Below are 15607 nucleotides of genomic sequence, written 5' to 3' on the forward strand. Positions count from 1 at the left end.
ATCGACCCGACCCGCCTGTTTCCGTCGCCGTGGTCAGAGTTCTGGTCTGAAGGAACAGGATTGTGTGCTGCTGCGCTGTGGATCCTCCCCTCAGGTACTGAAAAGAAACCCAGAGGTGACGCACAGCACATCTGCTGCTGCGGAGCCTGAGCTGCACAAACACACAGGTCCGGACCAGGACGGTGGACGGAACCAAGAACTAATGGGCCAAAACCTTGTCCTGCAGAAAAACAACAAACTCTGAAGCTTGTTCTGACTAATGGAGTAACAGCGACCAGTGACCCAGTTCGGTTTCCAGCTGTTTAACTTTACATTAGCTCCAAAACAGAACTGAGCCAGGTTGTAATTACAGGAATTAGGATCCAAAACTGTCTTCAAGGCTTTTCCAGGACCTGTTTTTAGGAAACCAGACAGAGATGATGTCAACATTACCAAGAAACCACACACACACACACACACACACACACACACACACACACACACACACACACACACACACACACACACACACACACACGATGTGCCACATCAGGAGTACTTCGGTTTCTGGCCTTCAGCCCGGATCCAGTTTCTCCCTAATTATGGACAGAGGTTGAATTGTCTGCAGTCAAGACTTACAGCGTCACAGTACTTCCTGTCACAACTGTCAAAATAAAGGTGAAGGACTGTGTGGGTGTAACTCATCAGTCAGCCTGATGCTGCTGGGTGTCAATCACGCACTTTAACGCACTTCTGCTCTGCCTTGTGTCTCTCTGTCCGTTCTCTGCTCCGCTCTGACGCTTTACATTGGTGACGGTGCATCAGTACAGTCCTAAGTGGCTGAGAGGTTTTTACTATGTGCAGTGCGGAGACAGGATAAAGTAAAGGAGCGCAGAGGAGCCCTTCCTCCTCTGCGGTTCGGTCGCATTCGCCTTTACTCCCTCTCCTCCGCGTGTGCGTGACGCCGCCGTCTGCGGGCTCCAGGCGCCGCCTCCTCCAAACATGGCGCCCGCACGCAGCTGCGCTGCCTCCCCGACATACGACGCAGAAAGACGGGGACACGACGCGGGTCGAAGCTCGCCCTGAATGCGCGTCACACGCTTGTTTGGAACGAACTCAACAAAACACTCTGAAGCAGTCGAGCGGGGATTTTACGCGCAGCCTTTGGAGACGAGCGCGCGTCGGGCTGCGCGTAACGCAGATCCCACCTGTCAGACGAAGGTAGACGTCACTCCGTGTCTGCGACCATGTGGGTGTCCCTGACTTCTCTGGACGAACGCAGCGGCTGAGCGGACACTGGACGCATCAGGAGCAGGAGCCCAGAGGCCATGGAGGACTGAGCCTTTCCGGGAAACCACTTTTTCCACTCGTCCACGCGAGGATGGATGGAGAACATTCTGCGCTGTCAGGAGTTGAGAGGGAAAGAGAGCGGCTTCCACCCATTTTCCACAGCGCGCCTCCTGCTGTAAGACGTCCTCCGCCAGTCATTTGGTTTGTCGTTCCATGCAATTAAATTATGTGTTAACCAGGTACAAGGCTGACGCAGCGTGGAATAGTCACTGAAGTGAGTTACAGCCCACAGGTTTGTGCAGATATTCAGTTTGACTTCAGCTGAAGTCACTTTCGTTCCAAAGTGTCGGTTCTTCCCATTTCTCGCAGCCAGGTGAGCACTGGGATACACACTTTAGGAAAGTGATGCCCTGCCTTGCTCAACGGCTCCTGACATCAGCCCTAGGAGCGTCTGATGATGTAATCATCTGAGTGTCGGACTCCGGGTCCGTGTCTGTGGTCTGGTTCTGAGTGCCCGTTTGGAGCAGACTGCATCCTGGTGGGCTGGTTGATGTCATCTCCATTGTGTCAGTGAGCAGGAATGTGCAGATCTGATGGTTCTGTCGCTGCTCGGACCGACTGGGTCGAGCTGAGTCTGGAAATGGCATAAAGCAGCTGCACGAGCTTCTGTCTGCAGCTGCTTTCACTGCGAGCGCTGAGGAAACATAGAGACGGTCTGAATGAGCTGCACTGACTTCTGACTGAGCAGATGTTCCCTGATGATGAGATGAGCTTTAAGAAGGGTCTGTCAGAGTGTGGAGGACTCATCTGCTCTGGGGTTTTATCCTGTGGGGCTTGAAGTCTAACACGGACTCATCCCAGCCTTTATGAACCAGGAGCCACTTTGGGCCCAGAGCCGCCTATAAAACCCAGAGACCGGCTCACGCTGGCTCCCACCTGGTGTCCGGTGCCAGAACTGGGTAATAGTCATCCTGGCCTGATGAGGGCTAATAGCACTAATGTGAGTCATAGCCGGTCCGCCTGAGGTCCTCGTGGGCGACACCGGCCCGAGGAGTGGACTCCGGGGGTTTGATGTGGGACTGTGTAAAGGGTGCGGGAAGTTTGGACCCGTCTGTGTGTTCTGCTTGTTGTGACACCATCTGCCATCAGCTGCAGCGAGGAGACGTGCGTCCTGTCTTCTTCTTCCTCGTCGTTTCGTCCAGGGTTGATGCCTTCGCTTCCATACGCTGACCTGTCTCCGTTGCAGGGTTTGGGCCGAGGAGCCAAGCAGCCGCTTCCTTCTCTGGGCGCCTTCATGTCCACACTGAGCCAGCGCAGGGACGTGGGGGTCCGGGCCTGGTCCCCGTGAGCAGCGGCCTGGGGCTCCGACACGGTGAGACGCCGCTTCTGTGGTTCTGACGCTGTGACTCTGTGTGTCCCGGTGGGCGTGAGGACGGTGGCCCAGTCCACCGGTGCCTGAATCCTTCTCACCTGGTTGGATGCTGGTTGGATGCTGGTTGGATGCTGGTTGGATGCTGGTTGGATGCTGGTTGGATGCTGGTTAGATGCTGGTTGGATGCTGGTTGGATGCTGGTCGGATGCTGGTTGGATGCTGGTTGGATGCTGGTTGGATGCTGTTGGATGCTGGTTGGATGCTGTTAGATGCTGGTTGGATGCGGTTGGATGCTGTTGGATGCTGTTGGATGCTGGTTGGATGCTGGTTGGATGCTATGCTGTTGGATGCTGGTTGGATGCTGTTAGATGCTTGTTGGATGCTGGTTGGGTGCTGTTGGATGCTGGTTGGATGCTTGTTGGATGCTGGTTGGATGCTGTTGGATGCTGGTTGGATGCTGGTGGATGCTGTTGGATGCTGGTGGATGCTGTTGGATGCTGTTGGATGCTTGTTGGATGCTGGTTGGATGCTGTTGGATGCTGGTTGGATGCTGTTGGATGCTGTTGGATGCTGGTTGGATGCTTGTTGGATGCTGTTGGATGCTGGTTGGATGCTGTTGGATGCTGTTGGATGCTGGTTGGATGCTTGTTGGATGCTGTTGGATGCTGGTTGGATGCTGTTGGATGCTGTTGGATGCTGGTTGGATGCTGTTAGATGCTTGTTGGATGCTGGTTGGATGCTGTTAGATGCTTGTTGGATGCTGGTTGGATGCGGTTGGATGCTTGTTGGATGCTGGTTGGATGCTGGTTAGATGCTGGTTGGATGCTGGTTGGATGCGGTTGGATGCTGTTGGATGCTGGTTGGATGCTGTTGGATGCTGGTTGGATGCTTGTTGGATGCTGGTTGGATGCTGTTGGATGCTGGTTGGATGCTGTTGGATGCTGTTGGATGCTGGTTGGATGCTTGTTGGATGCTGGTGGATGCTGGTTGGATGCTGGTGGATGCTGTTGGATGCTGGTTGGATGCTGTTGGATGCTGTTGGATGCATGGCTTCATCCTGAGTCCACCGCGTGCGTTGTTTCAGACGCAGCGCACCAGAACCCTCCCCTGGGCTTCGTGGGGCGTTCACTGACTCGTTCTCTGCTGGCGGGTAATGATGTGTCACTTCCTCTGTGTACAGTGGGCTGGATGTGAGTTCTGCTTGTGTCCAGCTGGTGATGGTGCAGGAATGTTACACACAGACACAGGGTTTGAATGAACACCAGAAAGGACACTGGTAGAGATTTAAACCTCGCCTGTAGACGCGTGTGCTCCGGTTCTAGACATCAGGTTGTCTCGTCACACACTGAGTCTGATAACAGGACGGTTTTCCGCTCTGCCTGATGTGTTTTAATGACACTTTTCAGACGGAGCTCCGTTTCTCTTCCTCTTGTGAACATGTTCCTCTGTGACAGTGTTTGTTCTCGTGTCTCTTTCATCACACCCGAGAATGAGCTCCCACAATGCACCTGGACTGGCCTGCAGGTGGCTGTTACTGTGGAGACGTGGCCGTCTTTCTGTGTCCGTCACCGTGAGCTCTGGCCGATGTCTCCATGGCAACCAGATGCTAGATTCAGGTCCCAGCACACAGTCCTGTGGTTTCACTGGAAGCGTCTTGTTTTTGCAGTGGGACTGAACGGTAGCTCAGACACCAGTCACGGGACGTCTGGCTTCATGTTTAGGCCATTGGTTTTCTATCGATTCCAAATAACGGTAGAGTGAAGTGAGTGAGGCTCCGTCAGGCCTCTCAGCTAATGGATGGCTTTGAGCTGCAGGTTGTTGTTCTCCTTCTCAGGCCGAGAGCTGCCTCCGCTCTGCAGCGACGTTCGCCAGAAGCAGCGTCTGTCCATCGACACGCTGCCGGCGGAGGTCAGAGCTCCGTTCCCCTCGGATCCCGTCATCCCGCTGCGCAGCAAGACCCCCAAGGAGTTTCAGTGAGTGGAGCGGCCGCATCGGGCCGAGCCGTTCTGGTTCGCGCTGTGAGCCGTGTGTGTGTTTCCAGGGAGGACGTGGAGCGTTCCGTCCAATCAGGGGACTGGAGGGAGGTCAGGGACTTCTACCTGACCACCTTCGACTCCTTCGTAGAAATCAACGCTGCCTTCAAGGTGGGTTCGTGATCAGCCGGCTCTCAGCAGGGGGCCTCGTCTGAGAAAACGGCTGTTGTGATCCGCTGTCTTCCTTGTACTCACCCAGCGGGAGGCGAACGGATCCTTCAACACCACAGACGACTCAGGAGTCAACGCCAAGTTTGTCAACGCTGTTTACGACGCGCTGCTCAGCACAGTAAGAAGAACAGGACACAAACATGAGCTTCATGTTCCTGGTTCTGGGCGTCAGGGTCATTAATGGCCCCCATGAAACGACACGACCTCAGAGCCGTCGAGTTATTAATGAAAAGCAAGGCTCCATTTAGCAGTGAATACAAGCAGCTGATGTGGTGAAATGGTGGCGGGAACGTGATGCCGGGTTTTACTTTGGACATTGAAAGCGTTGTGTGCTTCCAGCCTCAGGACATCCAGAAGTCGGTGCTCAAAGGCATCATCAACAGCCTGCTGAGGGAGTGGAAGGGGTGAGGACCCGCCCCCACGAGCACGCAGCGGTCGGGTCGTGGGGGACGGACAGAATCTCAGCGCTCTTGTCGTGTGCTTTGCTTTCAGGCCTCGGACCAAAGACGACCTACGAGCCTACTTTGTTCTGGTTCAGGTGAGAACGGAGGCAGGCGGCACCACACACACACTGCAGCTGCGTGTCTGGGCTCATTTCACAGTGGACCTAAACGTTCGATGCTGGTCAGAACCTGCAAACCTCGTCCTGCTGCTTCTCTGAGGTCCCTGCTTTTCCTCCAGCTCCTTCTTCCAGTTCCACTGTGGTTCCATGCTTCATCAACACACACAGCACCAGTGTCTGGTTTGGTGCCATTTGACCGGACTCGCGTCCTCCTCCAGCTCTCTGAAATGACCTCGATGGGTCGTCATAGCGACGTCTGGTGGTGATTTATGGGGTTGTTGTGTCTGTCTGAACAGAACCCACAGTATTCCAGCACCAGCACCTACGTGATCTACGCTCACCTGCTGAGGCAGATCGCAGCCCTGTCTGAGGCCGACCATCACTTTCTGGTTCACTGGCTCAAGAAGTACGTCTGTTCATGGACGATCTGGGTTCTAGATGCTGGATCAGGCGCCTTTTATTCCCGTTGTGAGCGTAGATGTGGACCAGCTTCTGTCAGACTCAAGGACGTGTGTGTGTGTGTGTGTGTGTGTGTGTGTGTGTGTGTGTGTGTGTGTGTGTGTGTGTGTGTGTGTGTGTGTGTGTGTGTGTGTGTGTGTGCGTGTGTGTGTGTGCGTGTGTTTGTGTGCTGTGCGTGCGTGCGTGTCGTGTTGCGTGTGTGTTGTCCTCTCTGTCCTGTGTGTCCTCTCTGTCCTCTGTGGTTTGTGTGGTTTGTGGCGCTTTTGGGGGCGTGCATGTGCCGATGCCATGTGCGTGTTTGCCGTGTGGTAGTGTCTCTCTGTCTGTGTGTCCTCTCTGTACTCTACTTATTGTGTGTGTGTGTGTGTGTGTGTGTGTGTGCGTGTGTGTGTGTGCGTGTGTGTGCGTGCGTGCGTGTGCGTGTTTGCGTGTGTGTGTCTCTCTGTCTGTGTGTCTCTCTATCTGTGTGTGTGTGCGTGTGTGTGCGTGCGTGTGCGTGTTTGCGTGTGTGTGTCTCTCTGTCTCTCTATCTGTGTGTGTGTGTGTGTGTGCGTGCGTGTGTTTGTGCGTGTGTGTGTGCGTGTGTGTGCGTGCGTGCATGTGCGTGCATGTGCGTGTTTGCGTGTGTGTGTCTCTCTGTCTGTGTGTCTCTCTATCTGTGTGTGTGTGTGTGTGTGTGTGTGTGCGTGTGTGTGCGTGCGTGCATGTGCGTGCATGTGCGTGTTTGCGTGTGTGTGTCTCTCTGTCTGTGTGTCTCTCTGTCTCTCTATCTGTGTGTGTGTGTGTGTGTGTGTGTGTGTGTGCGTGTGTGTGCGTGCGTGTGCGTGCGTGCATGTGCGTGTTTGCGTGTGTGTGTCTCTCTGTCTGTGTGTCTCTCTGTCTCTGTGTTTGTGTGTGTGTGTGTGTGTGTGTGTGTGTGTGTGTGTGTGTGTGTGTGTGTCAGGCTGTCCGTGCGGCGCTTCAAGCAGCTGGTCGAGCGCCTCCTTCAGTTCATCTCCACTCGGCTCTTCCCTGCTGATCCAGAGGAGCTTCCACCTTTGGCCAAGTCTTCCTGGTGGATTCCGTGTGCCACCAAAGTGCTCGGCCTGTTCAGTGAGTCCAGGACCGAAACCCACCCACCATGTCGAACACAACGATGGCCCTAACATTGACCCACTCCACAGATGCAGCCAACAGCGTCTCCTCTCCTCCCATCATGCCTTTCACCGACTTCTACAACATCACGCTGGAGCACATAGACTTCATGGAGCAGTACCGGACCTGGCAGAACTACGGCGGCTCCAGCAGGTCGGTCCTGGTGTCACAGTGATTGACAGCAGGTCCAGTCTGCTGCTTGTTCATTCATGCAAAGAGTGGGAGCGCTGCCGTCGTTGGTGGTTTTCGCTCAGATGTGGCAGCACTTCAACTTCACTGACCTGAGAGTCAGAGTCAGATCCAGAGTCTTTCAGAACCTGCTCCTTGGTCCAGATTGTGTTCTGCTTTAAAAATTCAACATACCGTTTCACGACTCTTGACTTTTCGTGTGTTCAGGTTTTCCTTCTGTCAGTTCCCCTTCATCCTTTCAACGGTGGTGAAGAAAGCCATCATCCAGAAGGACTCGGAGCAGCAGATGATCAGCCAGGCCCGGGTAAGGCCCGCGCGGGCTCGTCTGGGGTTCTGCAGACAGGGAGCGGACTAACGGCAGGTGTGTTTGCAGCAAAGCCTGGTCAGTAAGGTGTCTCGCAGGCAGAGAGTGGACATGGACCTCCTGTTCCTCAACATTAAAGTACGACGGACGCAACTCCTCAGCGACTCGCTGGATGAGGTGAGACCAGCGGGGGTCCGGACGCGTGTGGGACCGGCGCCTTCGCGGCCGCCCCGGCTCGGTCCCCCCTTGTGTGACCCCCGCGTGTGCTCCTCCTCCAGCTGATGAGGAAGCGGTGCGACCTGAAGAAGAAGCTGCGGGTCACGTTTGTCGGGGAGGCCGGACTGGACATGGGCGGCCTGACCAAGGAGTGGTTCCTGCTGCTGGTGCGGCAGATCTTCCACACAGACTACGGTGAGACGCGGGGCCCGGGTCCGGGCCGGGCTCAGAACCCCTCAGGCTTCTCTGACCCGGCTCCTGCAGGGTCAGTCTAGGGGAGGAAGCCTTTTAATATGTGCGAGCCTTAGGGGTCTTTGCTACTTAGACCTAAACACCACGATATTTCATTAAATGACCCTAAACATTTTTAATAAAGTGCTTTGGTTTGGAGACGGCGGCTGTAGATTTTATCAGGTAACCTTTAAATAATGTGCTTGTTGTTTTTGGCAGCTTGATCTGCTGCTCATTCACACGCGTCCCGAGCGCTGGCGACTGCTGGGTTCACTGAAGGTTTGCATCCAATCCGCTCAGATGTTTGGTTCCAGTTCAGCAGCCTCTGTCTCTGTCGGTTCTGCTCCGGTTGTTCTTTCCATCATTTTCCATCTTTCTGCGGTCGTCTGTGTTTTTGGGGCCAAGCGCTCAATGGGAGCTGTGTTCCCTCATTAGCAGAGCAGGGAAATCCCCTCAGCGTCACACACAGGCTCCTTAGCGCGTGAAGCGGTGTCAGGTTCTGGTGCTGGTGCTGGTGCTGTGAACGCTCCAGACGTTTGTTCCTCTCAAGACGCAGTTGTTCCAACCTTTCATGGCTCCTGACGTGTAACCCACGATGACCGCGTGTCTCCTCTTCCAGGGATGTTCACCTATATGAAAGACTCGCGCTGCCATTGGTTCAGCAGTTGGAAGTGCGACAACTACTCCGAGTTCCAGTTGGTCGGGACCGTATCCTTTGTTCCAGCCGAGCTGTGGGCGCCGCGGGGTCTTGGCTGCTGGTTTAAAAGGAGCTGGAGGTGCTGAGGAGGGCTGCTTGGCTTTGGGCCTGAGCGCAGACCTGCTGGAGGAGCACTGGGCTTCCTGGAGATGCGGGTCCTCAGATCCTTTGCGTCTCCGTGGCGATGAGCTGCTGTGGACGCTGGGTAAAGGCCTGATGCTGCAGCCGTGATTGTCCAGTGCCTCAGCGCTGGCTACTGGGCTGAAGGGAGCTGTCTGAGGGTTATATAACCTAATGACCTGTGTGTGTGTGTGTGTGTGTGTGTGTGTGTGTGTGTGTGTGTGTGTGTGTGTGTGTGTGTGTGTGTGTGTGTGTGTGTGTGTGTGTGTGTGTGTGTGTGTGTGTGTGTGTGTGTGTGTGTGTTCGTCATGGCAGCGCAGATGGAGCCTGCAAAGAATAGTGTGTAACAGGGAGAGATGAAAGCAGCAGCAGGGCAGAGGGTTAGAAGCACAAAGTAAGTGGAGAAACAAAGATGGACCAGAATGGATGTAAAGACGAAGTGTGTGAAGAGACCAATGTTCAGATCTGCAGCTGTGAAACCAAACGTCCGCTGTTCAACAAGACTCACTCTAATATTTGTAGGAAATATTTTGAGCAGCGTGAGGAGCTGCATGTGTGACCTGTGTCTGTGCCCAGTTCACAGACGTACGGTCAGTAGTAACATGTGGTCGCCACATGTTGCAGCTGTGTGTGTGTGTATGCGTGTGTCTGCATGTGTATGCGTGCGTGTGTGTGTATGCGTGCGTGCGTGCGTGCGTGCGTGCGTGCGTGCGTGTGTGCGTGAGTGCGTGAGTGCGTGCGTGCGTGCGTGTGTGTGTGTGTGTGTGTGCGTGTGTGTGCGTGTGTGTGCGTGTGTGTGCGTGAGTGCGTGAGTGCGTGCGTGCGTGCGTGTGTGTGTGTGTGTGTGTGCGTGTGTGTGCGTGTGTATGCGTGCGTGTGTGTGTATGCGTGCGTGTGTGTCTGCTTTCGTTCGTGCGTGCATGCGTGTGTGTGTGTGTGTGTGTATGCGTGCGTGCGTGCGTGCGTGCGTGTGTGTGTGTGTGTGTATGCGTGCGTGCGTGCGTGCGTACTCAGGTCTGAGTAGCAGTAGGTCAGAGTGCGTCAGTCTGAACAGCGGTTCCTCCTCCTTAACCTGTGGCATCAGCTGATGGGGCTGGCGGTCTACAACAGCATCGCTCTGGACATCCACTTCCCTCTGTGCTGCTACAGGTGGGTAGCGTCCGTCACGTCCTGGCTGCTGCTTGACTCTTTTGCAGTCACGTTTTCTGGATCTTTACAGGAAGCTCCTCACGCCACCTACTGCGCCATGTGACCAAATTGCTCTTGTCGGCATGGCAACCGCCAGCTTGGACGACCTGCAGCAGATCATGCCGGTAGGCTTCTCAACTCATGTGCTTGTGTCAGTAGGGGGCAGCAGATTTCAGCTTTTATCTGCTTCATTCTTCTCAGGATTCATCAAACTTTATAAATCCCAGGTGGAAGTTTAGCTCTATTACATCAGCGTCCATGTTTTAAATGAACGTGGCACCGGTTAAGTCTCAACCGGAGGTCTGGATTTGATGACGAGGCTCCTCAAGCTTATGCATACACGCAGCATCAGACCAAGTGATGCCTTTCATGGATGCGACGGGTTCAGCCCATCTGCAGCTCTGGTCACTGGGACACAGAATCTGCCCCGGCCTCTGCTTACATAACGGCTGATACGGGATACGAGGCCTGTAGTTGGCGTCAGCATCATGTCTCTGGTTCCCTTCACAGGAACAGGCTTCATCCAAACGTCCTTCAGCAGAACCTGAGTCGGCTTTAGTCATTTTGCTCTGAAACACGTGTTTTATGTGATTAGTCATGGAGTTTGATGGAGCTTTGAGGTTTTCCTAAGAAACCGAAGGAATGAGTTGTATAAATGAGGAAAGGAACAGCACCCGTGTCTTTGCCCTGTGCAGGAGCTGGCTCACGGACTGGGGGAGCTGCTGAGCTACGAGGGGAACGTGGAGGACGACTTCTACCTCACCTTCCAGGTCAGTTAGGCTGTGTAAAGTGAATGGTGAAGGTACAGGCACAGGTCATGAGGCAGGCACTGAACCTGCTGTGTTCGGCTGTGGCTCGGTGTCTGTGAATGTCTGCTCATGTGCTGCAGGTGATCCAGGAGGAGATGGGCTTGGTGAAGTCCTATAACCTGAAGCCCGGAGGAGACAGAATTCCCGTCACAAAGCAAAACAGGAAGGGTGAGTCAGAGCAGCTTCATGGCTTCTCCCCAGGAAATGCACAAGCCTGTAGTCACTGAGGAGAAACACAGGCCTGAATGAGAGCGTTACAGACGGCGCTGTGGCCTGTTTCTGAGGCTGAGGACCAAAACCAGCGGCCGATTTTCCACAGCAGCAGCTTTAAAGCTGCTCCTGAATCTGGCTCGGCTCAAAAGCTTCTTTGTTCTTCATTAGGGCCCACTTTCCATCCGGCAGCTGTGTCTCAGCCACTAACGGAGTCTCTGCTTCCTCCACAGAGTTCGTGCAGCTCTACGTCGACTTCCTGCTCAACAAGTCCATTTATAAGCAGTTCGCCGCCTTTTACCACGGCTTCCACAGCGTGTGCGCCTCCGATGCGCTGATGGTGAGTCCGCAGCGTGGGACACCCGCCCCCCGGTTCTGTGTGATGGGCCTGAGCTCCTGTGTTTGTGCACGGATGTGCATGTGTCGTCATCCTGTGGCAGAACTGCGAGAGGCTCTGAAGCTGCAAACGCGCCGCTTGGCGTTGGGCTGCCTAGCGTGTGCCGCCAGCTCGGCCGTGACACGCTGTTCTGCCAGTTGTGCTGCTTCAAAAGCTTCCAAAACATACAGGACAACCCTCATAGGCGCTGAGAGGTGAGCCGTCCTGTCCCATGTGTCTGAATGATGTTGGAGACGGACGTTATCACACGGATCCAGAAGCGCTGGTCCTTCACATCTGGGTCCGGGTTCCATTTGGAACGAGCCAGAGGAAAATCTGAACCTCTGGATTTTTCCTCCTCTTCAGTCTTGGATGAGCCTTTTGCCCAAACATGGAGCAGTGTTTGTCTTCCTCCGGTCAATGTTAGCTTTGCCTGATACGGAGCCCTGACTCATTTTAGGGCTGATGTTGTTGAACTCTGGGGACCATGAAAAGGCCTGGAGCCGAAAACACCCACAGCAAGGAGGAAGAGCAAACAGCTCAGGCAAATGACGTATTGGCCTAAATAATACGTTTAAAATCATATAATAATAATAATAATAATAATAATAATAAGCCATCAACATTGCCTAAGTCAACGATCATGGCTTTTTGGAAGTTCCTTCAGACTCAGTAGCTAAAATGAGGGTTTTCCTTTGTTGTTTCTCTGTGGCCCAGTTTACACCAGCACTTAGTTTGACCTCTGACCTCTGCAACCTCCTGGCCCATATCTGTCATGTCTCGTATCATCTGTGAGCAGCCTCTGCTCTTCTCCTCTGCTCAGCAGACAGTGACTGGCTCCAGGTCTGTTTTGATCAGCTGCTTGAACGCTCTCCCACATTGGTTTCTAATGAACCTTTCCCTCGTGCACATTCTTTGTGGTCAGGTTTTCTCTGTATGGATGCGTCGGGAGAGGCCTGTGCTTCACTCGTGGATGTGTGAAGGTGTGGAGACCGTGTTGTTGTCTTCATCGTTTTCACGTAACCTCAGACTCCAGGAACTGTTTTTTCTCTTCATAGCCTCAGTTCAACAACTTTATTCTCTTTCAAACGCCCTATGACGTGTTGATCAGCTAATTAGATTCCTCTGAACTTCCTGCTGCTGGAGGTTTACTGGTCATTGCACCATCCGAGCAGCGGAAACGACGGCAGCACTGTTGTGTTTTAGAGGAAATTCTGCAGAAACCTGATGTTGCGTCTGTTGAGCAGTTTCCTCTTTGCTGCGTGTTGAGGCTTGAGCTGACTCACTGTGGCCGCCTGCGTCTGCAGCTTCAGTGTTAATGAATATTTGTTGTGGTGCTTTGGCAGCTGCTGCGGCCGGAGGAGGTGGAGATGCTGGTGTGCGGCAGCCCGGAGCTGGACATGAGCGCTCTGCAGAGAGCTGCTCAGTACGAAGGCTACAGCAGAACCGACGCCACCGTGCGGTGAGACCCAACAACCGGCCGACGCCTCTGTCTCAGCTTCATTGTTCAATCTGAGGTTTGTTCAGCTTGTAACAGGAAGCTACTGCAACTGCGGCTCGCACACAGTCCGGCTGCTCCCATCAGTCCCATCAGTAGCGAGGGAATCGGGTGACGACCGGCAGCTGCCAGACAGTTACACAACAGCCACGCAGCCAAATATCACAGTGGAGCTCCACTGTCACAGCCACTCTAATACTTCAAAATGAAAATGCATGAATCTGGGTTTGAAACAGAGACGTATCATTGAACGTGATCCTTTTAATCACATCAGGGCCTCTCCGCTGGAGCAGGACACGCTCCACACGCTGTTCGTCTGATGCTTGTGGTCACTGTTGTGTTTGTCGCTGCAGGTGTTTCTGGGACGTGGTGCTCGGTTTCCCTCTGGAGCTGCAGAAGAAGCTTCTCCACTTCGCCACAGGAAGCGACCGGGTTCCTGTTGGAGGAATGGCCGACCTCAACTTCAAAATCTCCAAGATGGACGGTCCGACTGACTGGTGGGTTCCCTCACACCATAAGGTCTAATCGCTTCCGTTTGACCTTTGACCTCTGTCGCTCAACTAACTCCTGTCCCGATCTTCTCCAGGCTGCCGATATCTCACACCTGTTTCAATCAGATCTGTCTGCCTCCGTATCGAACCAGGAAGGAGCTCAAACACAAGCTGACTATAGCCATCTCCAACGCCGAGGGCTTCGGCCTGGAGTGAGTGTCGTCCACACAGCTGTCACATCTGGATCTGTGATCAGGAGGACTGTGGGGAAGCTTTCTCAGCAGATGCCTTTCCTCATTCGCGGCAGATTGTTCACATGAACGCTAGACGCTAAGTTGCACATAGGCGTTGTTAGTTGTTTTTCAGGTGTAGTATGTGAAACGCTCCCAGCGTCTGTAAGAAAAGCTCAAAGTGTTCCTGCTCCTTCTCCATTGAAAAGCATATCAGCTGTTCTCAGTCATTTGTGTGGAAACACAAACCATAGAAGCTTGTTTGTCTCCTGTCGGTTCGGCGGTGTAATTCACCTGTTTTTTGCTTTTAGACACAGTTAAAGTCTTTAATGTGGTTCGATGTGAAGCTTCGCTCAATCATGTTTGTTCCTGCTGTTTGTGACATTGCTGTCGTTTAATGAAGGAACGACAGCAGCATTCTTAATATTAGCGGACGAAGCAGGACGAGTAAAGAAACCGTCTAAACGCTTATCGCCTTCAGAAGTGATGATTTTTAACCGCCTTGTTTCCTCCTGTGAACTGTGTGAAGTATTGCGTCTGGCGCCGCTTTGTTTCGAGCTCGTCCTGTTTAGCTCAGTCAGAGCTTTTACTACAGCGTCCTTCTCACCGTTCTCTGCAGGCGTTTAATCACTCAGACGTTTTCGTCTTATCTCTCGGCCCAGCTGAGCAGCGCTGCTTCAAACGCTCTGCACCGTCTTACATAAAGTTGCCGTGGCAACGTGTCCAAAGTTCCAAAGACGAAGGGGCCTGAAAGGCAGAGGTTACCGAGCAACGGCCGAGCTCCAGACACGAAGCGCTGGGATGTGGGTCAGTCATTCAAGAGCCGCACTGACAATGGGGCCTCAGTCATTCTGCCTCCTGCTACATTCACATCACGTCGCAGTCGTAGTAAAAACTCACTGACTGGGAACCATGAAGGCCTTGAACTGGGACCAGAGCTGGAATAGTGGAGGAATCAATGGGACTGACGCTGGCAGGTGTCATGCTGTAATTATCGGACCTATAAGACCGACTCCTTATGATCTGTGCATGCTGATGTACCATGGTGTTTTGGCTCCACGCTGATGGAGAAGCTCTGCTGACTTCTGTTTGTCCTCACGCTGGCTCTGCACAAACGCGGCGCTTTCAGGGCCGAGCCTGAAGCACAGCGGTGGTCACGCCCCGGTTCCTTTCCCTCTGCTGCTGAGGTGCCCTACTTACAGCCGGGAACCAGGATCTTATCGCCCGTTGAACAAACAGAGGTATGTAGGCCACGGCCAGCGCCGCCGTGTCACTCAGCAGGCAGCCAACTGCCCATTCTCCTCTTTAATAAGACGGCAGACGCGCTGACTCAGCACATCACAGCTGATTCAGAAGCGCTGAGCTCCAGCTGCTCCTTCATGCAGCCAGGTGTGAGCAGCCGAGGCTCTTGTGTAACGTCTGATTGGTGAGGGTCAGTCATGTGGTCCTGGGGGCGTTGTCATGACCCCCACACTTTGGCCTGTTGACAGTGTCCTTAACCTGGAACCTATGGAGGAAAAACAACTCAAGAAGACGCGTTTGAGGCTGTTGAGGTTTCGCCGTCGTGTTCAGCGTCTCCAAGCTTTCAGTCGGTTTCTTTCCCAAGCGTGAAGCTGAATCTCCCCTCTCTGTTTGCTGTAGATTGTGGTTGTGGAAGCGTGACATTGACTCTAGTTGACACAGAACCATCCACTACCAAAACATTATGAAACCTTCACCTTTAACTATGAGCAGCTTTTACCTTTACACAACAACAGCTTCTCACCTACGGGTCAGTGATTCTGAATGTGGATGTGTAAACAACCTGTTATCGTCCATCATCCAACCACCTGCAGGTAAAAGCTTCAACACACCTCCACATCAGCAGCTCTTCACCTGCAAAGCGCTGGTGTGAATAAAGTTTGCGTCCAGCGGTCAGAACCAGCACAACCTGAAAAACTCAGTTCAATCAACACTGTTCAGTGACGCTGAAGCTAAATAGAAAAGTTAACAACAATGTTGCTCCAACCAAACCGCCATCATTAGCAGTGGATCGTCCACACAAGCAG

The 15607-nt window shown here is 53.5% G+C and overlaps 1 protein-coding gene across 1 annotated transcript; it reads left to right on the forward strand.

Annotated features, from left to right (window-relative positions):
* The first annotated feature begins 881 nt into the window (after nt 1-881).
* Nucleotides 882-14028, forward strand: hectd2 (HECT domain containing 2). The gene is given in 23 exon segments (XM_029175707.3): nt 882-1444; nt 2516-2606; nt 2609-2641; nt 4476-4614; nt 4683-4785; nt 4874-4963; nt 5185-5249; nt 5338-5383; nt 5704-5813; nt 6810-6958; nt 7030-7153; nt 7397-7493; nt 7563-7670; nt 7772-7904; nt 8560-8648; nt 9842-9906; nt 9977-10070; nt 10641-10715; nt 10835-10922; nt 11198-11304; nt 12687-12802; nt 13192-13335; nt 13425-14028. Coding segments are annotated over 23 exon segments (2271 nt in total). The 5' UTR covers nt 882-1360; the 3' UTR covers nt 13546-14028.
* The last annotated feature ends 1579 nt before the right edge of the window (nt 14029-15607 follow it).

Source organism: Betta splendens, chromosome 15 (assembly GCF_900634795.4).
Source record: "Betta splendens chromosome 15, fBetSpl5.4, whole genome shotgun sequence".
Classification (NCBI taxonomy): Eukaryota; Metazoa; Chordata; class Actinopteri; order Anabantiformes; family Osphronemidae; genus Betta; species Betta splendens.